We start from the raw sequence: 16,720 nt of genomic DNA, 5'->3' as shown, positions 1-16,720 counted from the left end.
TCATTTTTTTGCCAGGGAATGTTACAAGATAGTCTGACACACTTCCACAGCAAACATTCAAAGCGTTGAGCAATGCAAATACAGTAGTTTAATTCAGTTGTAATGATGCGAAACAGCTCACAGATGGCAGTGATAGACCATTTTGGATTTTAGTTCCAACTGTTTGAGACCACATTCTTCCCTCCCGACTGCATATTACTGAAAGCGACAAAATCAAATCATAAAACTTTATAAACTCATACTCATTGAGATGTGTTGATCACGAACACTTGTACATTAGTGGTTAGCAATTTAGCTCACTTGGAAATAGCTGGGCAACATGAAGAAATACTGTTATCACCAAGACAATTGCAAACTATGTATCATTATGAATTCCTTCTATCTTTGCAGAATGATTTTGGAACATACAGTCATGTGAAAACATTAGGACACCCCATTAAATACTCAGTTCTTTATAAAGAAATGTTCAAATTTCAATATCTGAGCTTGTTTTTCTTTATTTCTGGAAAAAGGGGTGATTTAAAAATAGGTAAACAACAACAATTACCATTGTTTTACTCATTATACCAAATTTATCAACAAAAATGCATATTCTAACTGAGGAAAAAGTTAGGACATCCTACCACATAATATCTAGTGTTACCCCCTTTCTTCAGATCGATGTCAAAGACTGGTAGATAGCTTCAAAAAGCTTCTCACTGAAGTTATTTCAGCCAAAGGGGGTAACACTAGCTGTTAAGTGGTAGGTGGTGTCCTAACTTTTTCCTCACTTAGAATATGCATTTTTGTTGATAAATTTGGTTTAATGAGTAAAACAATGTTAATTTTTGTTGTTTACATGCCATTAAATCACTTTTTTTCCCCAGAGATAAAGAATAACAAGATCAGACATTGATAAGTGAACAATTCTTAATAAAGAACTGAATATTTAATGAGGTGTTCTAATTTTTTCACATGACTGTATGTTGAATTAATCTAGTGTATGAAATGTTATAAGATGTTAATATGTGTGTCTGTAGTTGTTCCGTATCAATGAAGCCAACCAATTGATGCAGTATGATCAGTGTCTGACAAGAGGAAGTGATAATTTAGCTGTCATCATCACACATTGTGACCAGAACCAGTACACTGAATGGAGATATTTCAAGGTGAAACAAACACACATTCATTTACGCCAGTACTTAACTGACCTATCGCAAAATCCCCGCCATCTTTCGTTATAGTTGCTAAGCGAAAAAGCTTCGTTACTCTAACGGCGCAAGCCATTGGAAGCAGTCATATACCAAAGTATTTTATGTGATTTATTTTGGAGCAATACCAGCGCAACATCGTCCAGGTTGAGGCAAAGGGTTTCCAATATGTAGTGACTGCGAACCAAGACATAGAGTTAACTAACTTTAGCTAATGAAAAAGCTATTCTTAGACGTTATAGCGATGACATCCTAGTGAGATATAATATTACATAACAGTAACTACAACTTTGATATCCAGTTTTAAGAATGTTCTTGCCTCTAAGTGCAAGTTAAGTAAGACAGCGCACTAGTTATCCCTTGACGTTAGCTTAATCTTACTTTATAACATATGTGTGCTTGTTAATTTTGGAAACATTTAGCTGGGAGTGATGCTGCACGTCCAGATTGTTTAATCTTTTGGAATCAAGCTACTTGAAGGGCATTCATACTGATATACTCCTCGGGTACCTCGTGTCAGATTTAGATTAGAGCTGTCCCAAACAACTAATTTTCTCCCGATTTGTCAGCCGACTATTTTTACGTTTAGTCGACTAATCCAATATATATATATGTATTTTAAACTAATTTAGCAATGCAGTTTTTGTTGACGCTTATTAGTTCACAAGAACATTTTGGAACACTTAAATAAACACGTAAATAACAATGATAAATCACAAATGAACAATGAGGTCAAATGCTAATAGACCCTACCCACGTGACGTCACAACTCCGCTATCCTGACTGGTGCCGCCCACTTGTCCGTCAACACATCGTGTTGACCTGTTATGGCTACGTACATTCCTCCTATTTACGGCGTGTTTTTCTGCTCGTTAACATTAATAATCAAAATGGTGAAGGCGTGTGTGGCGGTCGGTTGCAATAACAGAGAAGATAGACGGAGAGACTTGAAGTTCTACCGGATTCCGAGAGACACGGAGAGGAGAGAGCGAGATGGACTGCTGCAATTCGACGAGAAAACTGGGCTCCAAACGATTACCACAGATTATGTAGTAGTCATTTTATATCTGGTAAGATGCATTTAATATATATTTAGAGGGTTTTGGGCTGACAACCACAATTAAGATCATTGCTAGGCTAATCGCCGACAACATACACGTATGTATGTATTGAGAGTGCTATCGCTAATCCATATAAACATTAAAAGCCCTAGCTCCATTGACAAATGACATGAAATACATTAGACTTGACAGTGGATGTTAGCAAGAACAAAAGATTTTGAATTGAAAATTTCGTAACTCACCTTCCGAGCACAAGATTCCTGCCGAATTTTCGTGTACGAGGACCTGTTTCACCCAACCGGCAACGTAGCATTTATAAGCCTCCAAGCTCTTAAAGTTTTTCAAACTTTCGTGAGAATAGTCTGATTTTGTGTGGACAAGATAGTTGTAAATATCAGGGTCAGGCAGAGACGGCGAAGGCAGCCGGTCAAAAATCATCGATTTAGGCATCAAATATGGATCTGGCAACTGTATAGAACGAAGCTTTTCCACATAACGCCTTTTATGCAACACATCCAGTGAGTTTACGGCATCAGAAAGCACCGGGTCTTCCATGAAATGCATTTTAAATTCCTCGATCAATTGAAAACAATGCTAATACAGAGACAAAATGACGGACAAGTGGGCGGAACCACACAGCGAGCACATGGTTTTATGACGTCGGTGGGTAGGGTCTATAGCATTCACTAGTGCAAAAGAATGGAATGTAAACAGATTCAGAACACTGACTTCGCCTTTCCAACATGATTCAAAACAATTCTTACAAAAATATCTACCATAATATTATAGTATTCTACTATACATAATAGTATAATTCTAATTATAATAATTATTCATTGCCAATCAGATTTTTCATAAAGGGTGTCATTTTAAAGCATTCTTAGTGTAGAATCTGAATTCTGAAGTATGTTGGATAAACTCCAGAAATTGATATTTATATGACGAACATGAAGTGCTTTTATTTTTAAATGTTCACCGGAAGTACGTTCGCTAAACCGCTAACCATAAGCGTTACACTCAGCAAAAAAACCTTTTCGTCATTGCATGTGGTGTCAGTAATAGATTTTTAATTTTTTATTTTTTCGTTTGCAAATGCTATTAACTGGCGATTTTTCATGTTTAAAGTGTCGCCTTTTAACCGCAAGTTTGCGTTTTGGAAAATACTGCCAAAGTTTTATAGCAGGCTAAAATAGGTTGTCTCTTTTCCACTTAAGCCTCAATGTAGCAACGCTAACATTTACAGTTTTTAATATAGATGTGTTACGTTATTTTGTATGTCAGAACTTCAATTCTATGGAGTGTTGATGACAAATAAACATCTGTGATAGGAACTGGAGTCTAATATGCCATCTACACACCCACTCAATGTATGCAGGCACGCCGCGGTAAAACCCAGCAGTGAAAATGATCGCCTTCATTTTTATTTACTGTGCGATAAATGGAGTCACTGCATATCGCGACAGGCTTAGCTACTTCAATAAAACATGTCGTTAGTTAGTTAGATGGACTTACGATCTGCCAGCTTGTTGTCTCCTGTCGTCTTCCAAAATTTCAACTGGGTGACGGCGCTTTAGGTTATTATTTACAGCCCACCTGCAGTCTGGTATGCAACTATGGCATTAAATAGACAGGATACAACAGTGTACCCTCCTGTTTCGTTGAAATAAGTCAATGTTTTGGCCACTCTGTTGCGCTTTTTTGGCTTTGTACAGCTTTCCCCGCTTGCATACTGAGCGTCCGACATTCTCAACTTTCCATGTATAAATTTTTTTAACCCTTTATTAACCGTCAACGGGATCTTGTGCTCGTCGACGCATTTACGTCATCGATGACGTCGACTAGTTGGGCCAGCTCTAATTTAGATACTCCATTGATGCATCGCTTCACCATTTTGGACGTCCGCAGCTTGTTCAGCAATTTTGTCTTCTTCCGTAAAGATTTATGGCAGTTGGCAATCTCGAAACCACCAAATCAATCCATGAGTCAATGGGGAATTGGAGAGTTTGTCAGATCATGCTCCCTGAACAACTCTAGGACATACAGTGGAGTAAATAAGTATTTAGTCAACCACTAATTGTGGCAAGTTCTCCCACTTGAAAATATTAGAGAGGCCTGTAATTGTCAACATGGGTTAACCTCAACCATGAGAGACAGAATGTGGAAAAAAGAACAGAAAATCACATTGTTTGATCTTTTTTTAAAGAATTTATTTGCAATCATGGTGGAAAGTAAGTATTTGGCCAATACCAAAAGTTCATCTCAATGCTTTGTTATGTACCCTTTGTTGGCAATAACGTTTTTCTGTAACTCTTGACAAGCTTTTCACACACTGTTGCTGGTATTTTGGCCCATTTCTCCATGCAGATCTCCTCTAGAGCAGTGTTGATTTGGGGCTGTCGTTGGGCAACACAGACTTTCAACTCCCTCCATAGATTTTCTATGGGGTTGAGATCTGGAGACTGGCTAGGCCACTCCGAGACCTTGAAATGCTTCTTACGAAGCCACTCCTTTGTTGCCCTGGCTATGTGTGTGGGATCAGTGCCATGCTGGAAGACCCAGCCACGTCTCATCTTCAATGCCCTTGCTGATGGAAGGAGATTTTCACTCAAAATCTCTCGATACATGGCCCCATTCATTCTTTCCTTTACACAGATCAGTCGTCCTAGTCCCTTTGCAGAAAAACAGCCCCAAAGCATGATGTTTCCACCCCCATGCTTAACAGTGGGTATGGTGTTCTTCGGATGCAATTCAGTATTCTTTCTCCTCCAAACACGAGAACCTGTGTTTCTACCAAAAAGTTATATTTTGGTTTCATCTGACCATAACACATTCTCCCAGTCCTCTTCTGGATCATCCAAATGCTCTCTAGCAAACCGCAGACGGGCCTGGACGTGTAATTTCTTCAAGCAGGGGGACACGTCTGGCAGTGCAGGATTTAAGTCCCTGGCCTTTGTTACTGTGGTCCCAGCTCTCTGTAGATCATTCACTAGGTCCCCCCGTGTGGTTCTGGGATTTTTGCTCACCGTTCTTGTTATCATTTTGACGCCACGGGCTGAAATCTTGCATGGAGCCCCAGATCGAGGGAGATTATCAGTGGTCTTGTATGTCTTCCATTTTCTAGTAATTGCAGTTGATTTCTTTACACCAAGCGTTTTACCTATTGCAGATTCAGTCTTCCCAGCCTGGTGCAGGTCTACAATTTTTTTCTCTGGTGTCCTTCGACAGCTCTTTGGTCTTGGCCATAGTGGAGTTTGGAGTGTCTGACTGACTGAAGTTGTGGACAGGTGTCTTTTAGACCGATAATGAGTTAAAACAGGTGCCATGAATACAGGTAACGAGTGGAGCCTCGTTCGACCTCGTTAGAAGAAGTTAGACCTCTTTGACAGCCAAAAATCTTGCTTGTTTGTAGGTGACCAAATACTTATTTTCCACTCTAAATTGGAAATAAATTCTTTAAAAATCAAACAATGTGTTTTTCTGTTTTTTTCCCCACATTCTGTCTCTCATGGTTGAGGTTTACCCATGTTGACAATTACAGGCCTCTAATCTTTTCAAGTAGGGGAACTTGTGCAATTGGTGGTTGACTAAATACTTATTTGCCCCACTATATGATTTGTTGATGGCTGTTTAGGAGGCAGGGTTTGCGAAAGGTCAGTTGAACATAAAAAGTCAAAGCTCACTTTAAAATGTCATATTTCAATGCTGTATGAATCACACATTAACTTTTTCAGATCATTTTCAATGATTATTTTGTCAATTTGTACTTTGATAATTAATAGTATTTAGTACATTAATTTTAGATGTCTTATCTAGAGGATTTCGTAAATTTATTTTTCTCATTTTATGATTCCCATGTTGATATTTTTTTAAATTAGAGATGGAATACCATATTTAAGATGTGAAGCAGTTAAAATTTTCTTCTATGCTTTCAGGATCTCCATCGCTTCACTCATGTACCAACAGGTAAATATTTGACAATGTATTGTATTTGGCTCCATTGGGATGAGTTTAATGAAGGAATTAAATTATTTCTCAAACGTATGTGACAACTTGCCACAGATTAACAGATGCACTTCTTTTGACCATTTCTGTGATTATTTTTGCTTCAAAATGCCATGCTGTAATCATGGTTTTTTTCTATTCTTGTCCAGGGAAATGTTTAGATCGCTCAGACATTCTCCACAATGTATTTGTCTCAGACTGCGACGACAGTAAAACTACTCAACGGTGGGAGGTGAATAACATTATGGCTGTATAAAGACTGCTGCTTGACTCATACAAGGAAAATCATTTTGACAATGGTGAACAAAATGGATTTGTACCACTAATAACATGCATTCATGCTTGGTATAAACTGCTAACTTGGATGATAATGGGTCGTTTTAGATCTGAGCCATTCACTTGTCAGAATATGTAAAGCATTTATTTATTTATTTTTATGTGAATCAACTATGGGTAATTAATGAAGGTTACTGGGCAAGAAAATGGCATATGCCGGGCTTTTCACACAATGGTTTGTGTTATGATTATGTGCTAACATTGGATCTGTCAAAAATTGATTTAAAAACATTTACAGAGTGACACAAAAAACAGGAGTTTTTTGAAGGGGCTATGAAATGGCAACCATGTTAAAAAATGAAAAAGACTTACCGCACTAATTGAATTTTACATATAAAAAACAAATATGGCACTCAAATCTGGCAGTTTTTCTTTTTTTTAACCATTTTATAGTTATTCAACCCAAATCACATTAAAACCAGAACTGATGATCATTTCTAGCTTTCTAGTTCTGCGCAAGCTAGTACATGTTGACAGAATGACAGACCGGTCACACGGCAACAAGAAATTGGCATGCTGGCAGACTGCAAAAATCTGCAGGTAATTCCTGGTATGACATCATCTTCTGTTAGGCAGTTCAAAAACAAAGACTAATAGCGTACCGCACGTAACACGTCACCTTTGCTCATTAACTCATTCACTCCCAGCTATATTAACCGGAGCAACACCCTTCGCTCCCGGCCGTTTTACTGGATTTTGACTGATTTTGCAAGGCCCACAGAAAATTCTGTTCTATTCCTATGTAAACATGGAACCCACTAAAAGAAAGACTAGACTGTCTTCTTTCAGCAGGAAAACGAAGTTAATTCATATCTTTTTCCATTCTTTAGAAATTGGCATTAGAAAATAGCTTAGTTTGAGCAATTTTCCAATTTCTGATAAAAAAAGAGAAATTGAGCTTATTGTAAAAAGCATACATTTCAAACATTGACTCTAACACAGCTATTTTTTGCTTTTGTGACATCCCAAACATCTGAATAATGTTTTCCTTCTACAAAATAACATAAACAACAAGACAAATAGAGCTTTTGATAGCAAAGTAACAATTTATTTACACATAACTAAACTATTGAACTGAGAGATGACACTGTTGTGGCCGCGACTGTATCGGCAGATGGGGTAAATTTTTCCCTCATCACCACCTGATAGATCAACTGGATTTGTTTTTTATCTTTCTTTTGTAGTGACCACTACCTCGTAACAGAATTCATCTAGGGAACTTTTGTGGGGCATGTGCCTTGTGTTTTTACATCGTTCTCCACATTTTTCTCACGCTTCTTACTTCTTCCAACTTCCGTTTCCTGACTATTTCTAGTCATTCATTTCCTTTCATGGTTTGATATGAGTTCTTACCAAATGCGCTACTGCCCTCCAGTGGCCACTTTTATTGCTTTAAAATGGATTTTGAGCGTTGTGCTTTGGAGCATCAGAACCTAGAGATGTCTCTTGTGAAAAAGAAACGTAAAAGACGTATAGATACGTTTTTGGAAAACTGAAATGGATTTATACATTTTTGGGAGCAAATGAGTTAATATTCATGACGTTAGCAACTGTTGCTTGGGAGGTCAAACTCGCGTTTGTCCCTCATGCTAAAGTGTACGAACGAAATGTTTACTGAGCTAAACCTACTAATTCTGTCCGAAAACGATGTCACTGGTGCTCACTGGTGCTAAATTCACTGATAAAGGTGTGGAAGAACGTGTTCAGTTCAGTGTCGAGGGCTGAAAAAGACGGGAAAAAGAGCTGACCTGATCCAGAGGTAGCTTTTTTTATCGGCACCTTTTTCTTGTGTGCATTGCCTTACGACACTGACATTTTGCCTGGCACGGCCAGACTGTTCTCCCTGTATTTTTCAAACACTGAGAGAAAAGTCTGGGAACCAGCCCATTAGCGGCCTCTCGAGCAGGTACAAAATCAATCGACAAATCAGATTAGTTTATTTCCGTGACGTGTTCTTAACGAGCAACGTCACTCTTGCGCGTCGGAAGTCGTCTCCACAACAACACAGACGGTGAACAGGAGAGCCGAGAATATGTTCCAATCCACGGTAAAATCAGTTTTAAATTACCAAAAACACATCGACACGAGTCATTGACAACAGTCTGTCTCGCTCTAGCCATGTTGAATAAACTCCGCTCTCCTCGTATGTTTACTTCCGCGTGCAAGTCCCTCGTCCTGCCCTCGTCGTTTTACTAACGTCACGTCTGCCCGTCGCTGATTGGTCCACTCCGCTGTCTGTTTTCTGTGGCTTGCTCCGCCCTGGAGATTGTATCCGCTGAATGGTGGCCAGACTCAATAGCTGGAACAGCGGTGAGTCTGGTGTACCAGGCAAACTGACATTCTCCTGTTGCAACAAGCTATCCTTTACCACCATATGCCCTGTCTTATATATTATATACTCTGTCTTAGGTCTCTGCACCATATGCCCTGTCTTATATATTATATACTCTGTCTTACGTCTCTGACCGTTCTTCAGGGTCATTTATATTGCTATTTTTGTGTAGCGATCGCAAATGGTACTAAGTGACAGCCAACGAACACTTTTAATTTTTCCATTTATAACAAATCTTAATGTTATTAATTTATTTACACTTCCCCCATACTAAGGATGTTTCTTTACAACAGAAAAAGTAAAGCTGTTAAATCTACAGCCTACCTGTAGGCATGAACAGGCTTACTATAAAAAGACCAAGGCCAAACAATTTATTTATAATATCCGTATCAGGGGTCGCGTTAACCGGATATTTTCCGTCGTTGACCGGTTTTTTAAAACGGTGACGGAAAAAACTGAAGTCCGTCCGTCATTTTGACAGGTTGCAATTCACACCCCAGACCACAGGGTGGCGAGTTAGCATATTAATTAGCTATTGTCTCTCTTAATGCATGACGTCGTTGGCTCTTCTGTCAGAATATTGTAGCGTCACCGGGGTCTGGCGGCGGCACCGTGATTGACACATCAACGCGAGGTTCTTATTGGTGCACCCGGTGTGCCAGCGCGTCATCCAATTGATGGACAAGATTGCCGCCTGTGTATAGACCCCAATCACATGACGTCACAACTCCGCCCCCCGACTGGAGCCGCCATATTGTGTTTCAGCTCGTCATGTTTACACATTACCGCTACGTACATGCCTCCTATTTACGACGTGTTTTTCTGCTCGTTAACATTAATAATCAAAATGGTGAAGGCGTGTGTGGCGGTTAGTTGCTGTAACAGAGAAGATAGACGGAGAGACTTGAAGTTCTACCGTATTCTGAGAGACCCGAAGATGAGAGCGAGATGGACTGCTGTAATTCGACAAGAAATCTGGGCACCAAACGATCACCACAGACTATGTAGTAGTCATTTTATATCTGGTAAGATGCATTTAATATATATTTAGAAGATTTTGGGCTGACAACCACAATTAAGATAATTGTGTGACGTTGGTGATTGGGGTCTATATCGTTGCCTCTTTTTCTTTGGGGGTGGAGTTGTTGGCGGTAAGCAGAGTAAAAAGGGAGAAAAATACCACGACTTCCGTGTCTAATTTTTCGCCGCCAAGCAAGCGTTACAATATTAATTAAAAATGAATGAAAACTAAATACTATTGAATATGTCATCATTATCATTTTAAAAATTTAAGTGACGGGTAAAAATAGACTATGACTGGATTTTTATGACCCTGTCAGTCAAAATGACAGACAACAAAAATGTCTAGCGCAACCTCTGATCCGTATTATAGAAAAATAGGCCTACATAACTCTTGTGATATATAAATATATATGGCGGAAAACACATACAAGACTGAAAAAGCAGTTTTTGCTCTTGCACTCCTCTTTAAAAGAAACTGCTGTATTTTAAGCCAAAACAACTGTTGTTTGATAGAACAATATGTCTATGTGCTGCCATACCAGATTCGTGGCGCATTAAGTCCTCGAACTATTTTTAATTTGCCCGTTTTACCCTGTGGCCATTCACAGCTGTGTCTTGACACTCAGTGATACATGCGACATGGAGTTTTTGGATCGAAATAAGGTAAGTACGCAATAATATCTCGTTAAAGTCGTGGCGGCTGTAATTCTGCTCTTGCGTGCTCTCACCTCCGGATAGGGTTTTGCTATTTAAATTATTATTATTATTTTTTTTTAAATGCCCTCCTGTCCAAAATTTTTCTTCCCCCAGAAAATTGAGTTTTTAAGCTTTCCAATGATGTATCACACATGCATATTGGACAATTTTGAAATTTGGCCAAATTGGGGGTCTCAAAGCGGAACTTCAAGTCACCTGAGTGTTTTCCGCCATATATATTTTAAGTTCATTTATTGTCAGACAGAAGCAGCATGGCAAAACGCCACTATAAAAAATAAGTAAAAATATCAAAATGGCTTACCTCTTCGTGGCAGGATTGTCCATCTGTAGGACCATGGCCCCCAACAAAATGTTTACTGCATATGAAGGTTAATGGCTTCACCTTGCTGGCGTCAAACTGGTCTTTTGGACGTCGTCACAAGTTAATTCATTGTTCACTTTTTTTCCTCTGAGTTTTTGGCTTCGGGAAATGTATAAAGAAAACATCTTTCATATGTGGACGGTCGTAATGTCTAGAGTTGTTTCTACAAGTCTAGCAGCAGTGTTTACTCTTTTGAAAGATTACCGGCAGAAAACAAGCATTACTATCTGTCATGTGCCCATAGGCGGATCTACTATTCAGGCGAAGTAGCTGATCGCCTTAGGCCCCCCCAGCCAGTAGGGGGCCCCCAACCAGTTGCCCTCGCACCAACGAGCAAGGGCTTTGGCCACCGGAGCCAGCAGCACCCCCAACTATTCGTCATGTATAATTATGTCAGCATACCAAACAAAAAAATAACAAAACAAAAAAGAAAGCCATTTGAATGCTGCATTTATATTATCTCTCCCCCACACACTACAATGGACTGTTCCACGACGACATACTGAGTATCAGTCGCTTAGCTTCATTTACCGCCGTTTAGCTTCGCTTAGCATCGCTTAGTGCCGCTTAGCTGTTCGTTAGCTTCACTTAGCTCTCCCGCGTTTTTCACGCTACTAAGCTTGCTATTTTTACAGCTCACTTGCTACTTTGCACGTCGGCTATCGTTTATTTCGAACACATGAGCGAACGTGCTTTCCATGAGAGCCAAAGTGCAGTGAGGGAGAAGTTGAGAACAGGCTGCTAATGCCTCTTTTAACTTTCTTCTTCTTCTTCACACCAAACATAAAATACACGACAGTACACCCTGTGGTGAAACAATGCAGTACAGTTCCAATCAGTCAAACAATAACGCTCAACAGCTGGTTAACAGCATTTGCTAACGAAATTTTTTTAAAATCTATTAGTGACAACACAAGCAATGACGAAGAATTTGTTTTTTTTACGGGGAGTAAAGCTTTCGGTTAGCGGTTTAGTGCAAGTACCTCCGGTGAACATTTCAAAATAAAAGCACGTCATGTTCGTCATATAAATAACAATTTCTGGAGTTAATCCCACATACTTCAGAATTAATATTATAATATGTTGAGTAAATACTACAGAATAGAGATTCTACACTAAGAATAGCTTTCAAATGACACTCTTTATGACAAATATGATTGGCAATGAATAATTATTGTAATTATTATACTACTATTTTATATAGTAGTATACTATAATAATAATGCTAGATTTTTTTAAAGAATTGTTTTGAATAATGTTGGAAAGGCAAAGTCAGTGTTCTGAATCTGATTACTTTCCATTCTTTTGCACTAGTAAATGCTATCAGCATTTAACCTCATTGTTTATTTGTGATTAATTATTGTTATTTACATGATTATTTGTACTTTATTAAAGAATTTAAGTGTTCCAAAATGGTTCTGTGAATTAATAAGCGTCAACAAAAATTTAGTCGCTAAATAAGTAAAAAAACAAAGAAAATTATTAGATTAGTCGACTAATCGTAAAACTAGTCGGCTGACTAATCAGGAGAAAAATTGTCGTTTAGCACAGCTCTAGTGTACCGGAACATATTTCCTCCACACCCTTCTCACCTTTTTAACCTCTGACCCAAGAAGAAGGCCCCTGGATATTTTCGCCTTAGGCCCCAAAATGGCGTACTGCACGCATGCTATTTTTAGACCATGACGTCTCATCATAAAGCGGAAGTAAAGCTGAAGTGGGACATTATAGACCCGCACTCGCAGAGAAACAACGTAATTTGTGCTACTTTTCGCCGGTAATCTTTCAAAAGCGAACATGCCGATCACGCATTGCTTTTTTGGAACTTGTAGAAACGACTCTAGACATTACGACACATCTAGCATGTTTTCTTCATACGTTTCCGGAAACCAAAAATGCGGGAGGAAAAAATGTGAAGACCGAATCAGCTTGCACGGACTTTAACACCAGCTCGTTGAATCCATTCACATTTCATATGCAGTAAACATTTTGTTGGGTTGGCATGGTCTTTCAGAGGACAAAGTGGTAAACCGTTTTTATATTTTTAACTTAATTTTTTTGCATAACGTTGTGCCGTACTGCTCCTGTCTGACACTGAATGACCTGAAAAGAATTACAATAGTATCTGACTACCACTGTTACCGTTTGTGTAACAACTTTAGTAAGGGGAAGTGTAAATAAATTATAGAATTAAGATTTGTTATCAATGGAAAAAATGAAAAGTGTTCGTTGGCTGTCACTGAGTAGCATTTGCGATCGCTACACAAAGCTAACTAAATTACCCCCAAGAACTGTCAGAGACTTAGAACAACCATAGGATATATAAGAAAGACAGGGCTGATGGTAAAGGATAGCTTGTTGAAACAGGAGAATGTCCTTTGTCAGTTGCGTCGATAAAAAATTTAAGCCTATGCTAAGGTCGGCTCGTTTTTTTCGTCTTTTTCAGCCTTCGACACTCAAGCCATCTCTTTAACTGATAATTTTTATGTTCTTCCACATCTTTGCCAGTGAATTTGGCACCAGGCACATCATTTTCGGAGAGAATTGGTAGGTTTAGCTCTGTAAACATCTCCTTCGTACACGATTTCCATTCATTTCCTGTTAGGGACAAACGGTAGCTTGTCCCTACTTAGCAACAGTAGCTAATGTCATGAATATTAATGAGTGGAAGTGACGTGTTGCTTGTGGTACGCCATTGCCAAGTCCGCCATTTTATGTGCCAGCATATTCCATCACACACATGTATCACAAGCATTCACAAAGACTGTTTACCAGCATATTCTATCTCACTCATGCATCAAAAAGCATACGTCACTGGACAGTTTGCTCTTTACTGGTTCACAAAGAACAACTCAGAACAGTCTATAAGGCACGGACACATAGCATTGAGTGTCAGGTCGTCAGCGATTTACCATACGCTAGCATGTCAACTGTCCATTACCGCTTGACCTGATTGTTTCCTTTGCCTGTCAACACCAATGAGGTCCCTGAGCATTGGTTGTATTCAACAATGCGAGTGCGCTTCTATGTTGACCCCCTTCCGGTTTACAATGATGACGTTACGCAGCCTTGCGGTCTAAAAATAGCATTCGTGCGGTACGCTATTAAGAACTAATTTCAATGTTAGGCCTTTTCTGTCACTTTTTCTTTTTGGATATGTTTGTGTCCAAAATATGGTCTGCTATCATTTTAAAGTCATTTGCTGTAGTATTTCATACAACAATCCAATAAAACCAAGAGTAATTGAAGAAAAATGTTTTTTTCATCGTAATTGAAACTTTCAAGGATGCCATTTAAGAAACAAAAACTGAATTTTCTTTAAAAAATGAAGACCAAAAAAATAAAAACCTTTAGATGGCATCCTCCTGTATGAACACATTCTTGAAATCTGCTGTTGAGATTAGTCAAACCGCTGCAACAACTCAGCTGGGATACTGTGAATTTTCAATCGGAATTCACCATTGTTCCTCTTAGGTCTTGCTTAAGTCTTGCAGTGCTGCCACTTGCTCATGTATGCCAATACTCACTCAAAATCTCCCATTTTTTGTTGTTGTTTTGTTTTGTTTTTGGGTCACCCTGGTGAAAATCACTTGTGCCTAGATGTCTTATGCAGTCCTAATTTTGATAACCGTGACTTGAGAGCTGCATAGTTCAAATAAAGTAAACATTTAATCTTGGGTGCACTTCAAATTTGTCACATGGGCCATGTTTACATGGCAGAGCCTGATGCGCAATTTATTATTATTTTTTAATTATATGTTTGTTGGTGTTGTCATTTGCAAAACAACAGCATAATGCAATTTGCAGTGTGAATGGTCGTGCAGTATCAGGAAGGTTTAAAGTATTTTCTGCACCTTTGTCCTCCATTGCTAGTTTGTGTGTTTTTTTTTTTTTAACATTGGTATTGTACTTCACTTTTAAATGATATATCGGTAGCATTCCTTGGATCTGCATCCATATGGCATATCGATTTCCACCCACATATCAATGAGCACATTTCGGATTTTAAATAATCTGAATTGGACAGTTCACACTGCATAAAAATTCCGATACGTGCTGTATATGGGAAAAGAAATGAGAATTGACCTGCAGTGTGAACACAGCCTTAGACAAACTAACAACTGTTTCACATTTGAGCCTTTTCCTTTGTTTGCAATCTAAGGCAGCAGAGGCTTAAATATTGGATATTTCTGAAATATCCAGAACCATAATCTTTAGATTAGGGATGTCCCGATCACATATTTTTGCACCTGAGTCCGAATCACCTGATTTTTAGAATCTGCCGAACCGATACCGAAAAAAAACCTGTTTTAAACATGTTATTGTCTCACCGTGCCGCCTTAAAGATGTGAATTATTTTGAAACAAGAATAACGTGAAAAAAAAAAAGCTTTATTAAATGCTTCACTGAGGGAGTCCATCTGCTCACGCTGCTTAGAACAGCCTCTCACTTACACACGTACAATGAGTTGCCACAGCACACTACCGCTAGTGTTTACCAAGCTAAACGATGATTGACGTTGGGCGCCTTGAACGTAGCGCTCCAAGCTTCTCTGGCAACATCAAAGCTTCAACTCCTGTCAATCATTGTTAACTTAACTAGCAAACTCGAGTGAGCTGCTGACCAAGAAAAGCAGCAGGACGGAGAGTGAGAGGCTGTACGAGCATAAAGCAGAAAAACATATCTTTTTAAAAATGAAAAATCCGATCCTCTTCACCCGATTACAATCCTCTGAAAAATGGGATTTCCAATCTTATGATCGAATCGGGACATCCCTACTTCAGATCAGGTTTGTGTTAAGTAATTTTTTTTCACCTCCTCCTGCTTGGTAAATTGTTGTACTGACTGCTGACGATCATAAATTTGGAAAATAAAAATGTATTTTGATTGCAAATCCTTGTAGTAACGGTGCTCTTGCAAGACACAAAAATACAGGGAAAATAGTTTCTGCCTTGTGTGTGGATGTTTGAGTGTTTGTACAAGTCTCTCAAGACCACAATAATAAAGAGAGGCGTTTGCAAAAATTCTCCCTGTGTGTCTTTCTTCCTAGTTTAAAACATTGTGCCGAAACGACCCAAAATACAGAGAGGATATGGAACTTGTTTTGTTAGCACTATCATGCACTTCGCCAAGGGAAGGGAACTATCATCCAGAATCTCTATCTGCAATTTATCTGGAATCAATATTCTTGAAGCAAATTACTACATTGTGAGTCTTTCTTAGTACCGTAATTTTTAGACTATAAACCGGACAAACCAAATTCAACACAAAAACGGCATTTGTTCACAGATAAGCCGCACTGGTCTATAAGCCACAGCAGTCCTCACTGTATTATGGGATATTTACACCAAAGATATAAACCGGTAACATTTTATTTGACAGCAGCACCGTAAGACTGTCATTAGACCAATGCTTCTTAACCTTGCTAAAGGTACTAAACCTCACGAGTTTCACAGGTGCATTCACCGAACCCTTCGGAATTTCATAATAATGTTATTTGCACAGTTCACGCTGTCCGTAGGTTTGTTATACTTCCTCATACCTAGTGCTAGTCAACCTTCCACTGAGCAAACTGATCTCTCCTCCAATTACATAGTGGGCTAGCAGTTCAGAAAAATGGAATAAAGCCTGTAAACTGAGGGCAAACCAGTCGAGTACCCGGTCTAAAACTCCACTTTGCCGAGATTTTTGTCAGTGT

General features: G+C 38.9%; 1 protein-coding gene across 3 annotated transcripts in view; it reads left to right on the top strand.

Moving 5' to 3' along the window:
* The window catches only part of galnt7 (UDP-N-acetyl-alpha-D-galactosamine: polypeptide N-acetylgalactosaminyltransferase 7), a 40,784-nt gene extending 25,855 nt beyond the window's left edge, over window positions 1-14,929 (top strand). For 2 of the 3 annotated variants that reach the window (XM_057844019.1, XM_057844020.1), the window contains exons 13-15: window positions 1,020-1,148; window positions 6,184-6,214; window positions 6,403-14,929. In XM_057844019.1, coding sequence (XP_057700002.1) covers window positions 1,020-1,148; window positions 6,184-6,214; window positions 6,403-6,509 — 267 coding nt within the window. In that variant the 3' untranslated portion in view covers window positions 6,510-14,929. Of the gene's footprint in view, window positions 1-1,019; window positions 1,149-6,183; window positions 6,221-6,402 lie in introns of those variants that run through there. The other variant, XR_009064194.1, reaches the window with a different exon arrangement.
* Window positions 14,930-16,720: the final 1,791 nt, after the last annotated feature.

Source organism: Corythoichthys intestinalis, chromosome 8, assembly GCF_030265065.1.
Source record: "Corythoichthys intestinalis isolate RoL2023-P3 chromosome 8, ASM3026506v1, whole genome shotgun sequence".
In the NCBI taxonomy this organism is placed as follows: Eukaryota; Metazoa; Chordata; class Actinopteri; order Syngnathiformes; family Syngnathidae; genus Corythoichthys; species Corythoichthys intestinalis.
The sequence above is the reverse complement of the archived record's forward strand: the minus strand, read 5'-3'. Positions and strand labels throughout refer to the sequence as shown.